The sequence below is a fragment of the Telopea speciosissima genome, chromosome 3 (assembly GCF_018873765.1).
Source record: "Telopea speciosissima isolate NSW1024214 ecotype Mountain lineage chromosome 3, Tspe_v1, whole genome shotgun sequence".
NCBI lineage: Eukaryota > Viridiplantae > Streptophyta > Magnoliopsida > Proteales > Proteaceae > Telopea > Telopea speciosissima.
The window spans coordinates 65,318,058-65,322,336 of NC_057918.1; the positions used below are offsets into that span (position 1 = coordinate 65,318,058).

Genomic DNA, 4,279 nt, shown 5'->3' on the forward strand with positions numbered 1-4,279 from the left:
CACTAAATGGGCTTTGCTTATTATATATCACCACCTCTACATGGTCATTACGTGCACCTCAAAATTAAAGCTGTTGAAAGGATGAACATTGAATATATGTAAGTCTAAAACGAATTGAAGGAAGAAGAAGAAAGGCTTTGAGCTTCAATAAATTCTTCATCTACCATTCACATGCTAAGTAACAAAAGACACCAACTCTTTTTAATGTTCCCATCAATATCAAACCCCACTTTTATTCCTCACCAGTCACCACCACCACCATCCTTTTCTCCTTCTTATTCTTAGAGTTATTTATCAATCTTGATTGATGATAGCATGGTTTTAGTGATCGGTATTGAAAGGGGGCAAATGTTAGATACTTGATAGATACGTCAAAAGTTTTAGAGTTGATGGAACGCGTTAAATTAAGCCCTTTAACCTATCTCATACTAGACTAGCCCAATCTAGCGTCCATAACTAGAATGGGCCCCATTAGGCACAAAACACCAGTCGATCTCATATCGATGGATCCTATGGACCAAGGGTAATGATAAAAAAAGAAGACTGGTTTTTAAAAGAAACCAGGGGCATATCCGTCCGATACAGGCCGATCTAGATCGATTTCGGTTTTTAAATCCCTGCATGACACTGGAGTGATTACCATAAGCTTTGCTTAAAATTTTCTTAAACGATGATACCTAGTCAACCCTAAACTTGATTTTGGAACTGGGTCTTGGAAACTACCAAAGAGGCAAGAGCAATAGAAATTTTTTAGAAGTCACAAGTGTGTCACAAAAGGGCATACCCAGCACAAGGCTCCCGCCACTGCAATAAGGTCCGGGGAGACTCATAATGTATGCAACCTCACCCCTGCTTTCGCAGAGAGACTGTTTCCAGACTTGAACCTGTGACCACTTGGTCACAATGGAGCAACCTTTTACCATTGCACCAAGGCCTGCCCTCACAAGTGTGTGATTAGAGTTGACTTAGGCAGTGTTTGGGGAAAATTATCTCCTCCAATTCCCTACCCAGCCCAGTTCCCAGTTTGTCTAATAGGATGGTGGTGGACCCCACTCAGGCAGAACGTTTGGGTAGGGGTAGGGTGGTCATTCCAGCCAGCCCCCCCGGGTGGTTAGAAGAACTGGGGAACTAGGCTGGGCAAGGAGGGAACTGGAGGGGATAAAGATCCTAGTGCTTGGTATGCATTCTAGGTTGATTTCGCATTCTCGGATGTTAAAAATAGTTGTTTTCTTTGTCCGAGAATGCAAAATCGATGCCTAGAATGCATTCCAAGAATGCATACCAAACACAGCCTTAATGTTTAGAGTGTGTTTTGAAACTCAATTACAACCCATATGATCGATCACCTCCCACCCAACCAAGTGAGCATGTGAGCATGTGAGCATGTGAGGGAAGAAGCTCGATCATTATGGTGTGAACCCCATTTTGATATATATATAAATAGTAAGTAGCAATAAGAACACAAAGAATCATGGACTGGACATGGCGCCATGGCCATTGAAGAAGATTGTCAGATCGATTATGATTTCCAACTGCAACCACGCGTAGGTACACAGTGATTCAACAGCAGTGTTAGTGGTTGAGCCCATTTAATGCAGTGCGTGTCCCACCACCAACTGGAACACAACTGTTAACTAGTCTCCACCCAGCCTTCCCTATATAAAGAGGTCCTCTGTCTTCTAAACACTCAATCAAACAAACAAACAAACACCGTGAAGTCACTGATAGAGCTGACACAAGAAAGATGACACGCTTAGCTCCGGCTCTTGCTCTTCTGTCACTGCTTTGCTTCAACGTTCTTGTTGTGGGTGTTCTTGCTAGAGATGTTGCCACTGTGAAAGACGATGACAAGAAGTTTCTGTCCTTCGGAAAAGGAGGTGGGTTTGGTGGCGGTTTTGGTGGTGGTGGTGGTGGTGGGTTCGGTGGCGGTGGCGGTCATGGCATTGGTGGTGGAGCTGGTGGAGGATTTGGCAAAGGTGGTGGACCTGGTGCTGGCATCGGCAAAGGTGGCGGTTTTGGTGGTGGTGCTGGAGGAGGATTTGGCAAAGGTGGTGGTTTCGGTGGTGGTGCTGGTGGAGGGTTTGGAAACGGTGGTGGACTCGGTGGTGGAATAGGTAAAGGAGGTGGAATCGGTGGTGGTGCAGGTGGAGGAATCGGCAAGGGAGGAGGAGTTGGCGGTGGTGCAGGTGGAGGATTCGGTAAGGGAGGAGGAGTCGGTGGAGGGATCGGCAAGGGTCACGGTCACGGAATTGGTGGTGGAATCGGAAAGGGTGGCGGAGCTGGGGGTGGATTTGGCAAGAAGGGTCACGATCATGGTCACGGTCACGGTCATGGAGTAGGTGGTGGAATTGGAAAGGGTGGCGGAGCTGGGGGTGGATTTGGGAAGGGTGGTGGTGGAATCGGCAAAGGTGGTGGGGTTGGCGGCGGTGGTGGTGGTGGAATCGGCAAAGGTGGTGGGGTTGGCGGCGGTGGTGGTGGAATCGGCAAAGGTGGTGGGGTTGGCGGCGGTGGTGGTGGTGGATTTGGGAAGGGTGGCGGAATTGGTGGTGGAATCGGCAAAGGTGGTGGGATTGGCGGCGGTACTGGTGGTGGATTTGGGAAGGGTGGCGGAATTGGTGGTGGAATAGGCAAAGGTGGTGGGGTTGGCGGCGGTGCTGGTGGTGGATTTGGGAAGGGTGGCGGAATTGGTGGTGGTGCTGGTGGTGGATTCGGGAAGGGTGGCGGACTTGGAGGTGGCATTGGAAAAGGAGGTGGTGGTGGTTTCGGTGGAGGTATTGGTAAAGGTGGTGGGGTTGGAGGTGGAATCAGTAAGGGTGGAGGATTTGGAGGTGGTGTTGGGGGAGGCTATGGTGGTGGTGGGGGAATTGGTGGTGGAATAGGAGGAGGGTCTGGTGGTGGAATAGGTGGTGGGTTCGGAAAGGGTGGAGGAATTGGTGGTGGGTTTGGAGGTGGTGCTGGTGGCGGCGGCGGATTTGGTGGTGGCGGTGGCGGTGGTATTGGAGGACGTAACTAGCTTGGACCGATGTCCGTTGCATGGTTAATGAAACCACGTTGCATGTACTTCATAAAAAAAAAAACCACTTTGCATGTATTCATTATTTATTATTCATAGGATTGCATGGTAATTAATATCATGAGTTTGTATTGTCCTTTTTCCATTGATTTTGTATTGCAAATGAAATTATTAAATTTTTGTTTTTGTGTGGAAAGGAAACTACTATTGCCATTGCTGGGACAAAGCTGTTGAAAACATATTATATTGTTTTTTTTTTTTTTTTGGTGAAAAATAAAACTTCTAATTAAACATAATATTTACAACAGTGTTCATGCAAGTTGTAGAATACTTATGTGTCCTAGCCAATCTAGCAAGCTTATCCACCGGTTGTATGTAAGTTCTAGGTTGTTTTATAATTATTACAGACCAAAGGAAAAAAGGGGAGCGGGAAACATCAAACAAAGTAGCAAAAAGTTCCCATGGCCAGGGGAACGCATTGGAGTCAGATAACCAATCACGAAGTTGCTGAGAGTCTGTCCAAATAATTACCTCTTTACAGTCCAGTGAAAGTGACCTTTCGAGTCCTGCTTGGAGTCCTCGAAGTTCCGCTTCTTGTGCTGACCCTACAAAGCCACAGCCCATAGCCGAAACAAATAGTTCATGGTTATGAATAATCAAATAGCCTCACCCACCAAATGAGGAGGAGGAGTTGGAGTAGCTACCATCCGACACAATGACACATGTGTCCCTTGATCCGAGTTCCAAATAAAAGGATAATGGTAACATATCCGAATGTATAGAGGGTATAGAAGAAGTTGGTTGTGGGAGTTGGGGTGGTGATGGGTCGTTCAACTCCATGAGGGTAACACCCATCTATTGATGTTGAACAAATTAGTATTCGGATTAAACTGTTGGTGTTCGAAGGTAACCTGATTACGGTGCATCCAGAGGAAATACCGAGTGATACATATCATGCTCAGAAAACGTTCTTGATCCTTTTGACTACAGTTAGCAGATGTTAACAGATTGTGAAAGCAACCTGAAAGAGAGGTGCTTGAAAGATATTCAGTGCGAATGCCTAGTGGACCCGCTGCCCAAATTCTTTTTGAGAGATTGCAAGATAGGAAAAGGTGCCAAGGGGTCTCAGGTGCTTCATAACAGAACGGACAACAAAACGAGTCCAACTTTTTCCAGAACAATTTTGTTTTAGTTGGTATACCATCACTAAAAAGCCTCCAAAGGAAGATCTTAAACCTGGGTGGGAGCTTTAGTTTCCAAAGGATT

At 46.4% G+C, this 4,279-nt stretch overlaps 1 protein-coding gene across 1 annotated transcript; it reads left to right on the forward strand.

Annotated features, from left to right (window-relative positions):
* The first annotated feature begins 1,733 nt into the window (after positions 1–1,733).
* Positions 1,734–3,056, forward strand: LOC122654005 (glycine-rich cell wall structural protein-like). Its single transcript, XM_043847979.1, has 4 exons — positions 1,734–2,048; positions 2,121–2,146; positions 2,177–2,396; positions 2,763–3,056. Exons 1-4 carry the CDS (start codon positions 1,745–1,747, stop codon positions 3,011–3,013), a joined length of 801 nt encoding a protein of 266 aa, XP_043703914.1. The 5' UTR covers positions 1,734–1,744; the 3' UTR covers positions 3,014–3,056.
* The last annotated feature ends 1,223 nt before the right edge of the window (positions 3,057–4,279 follow it).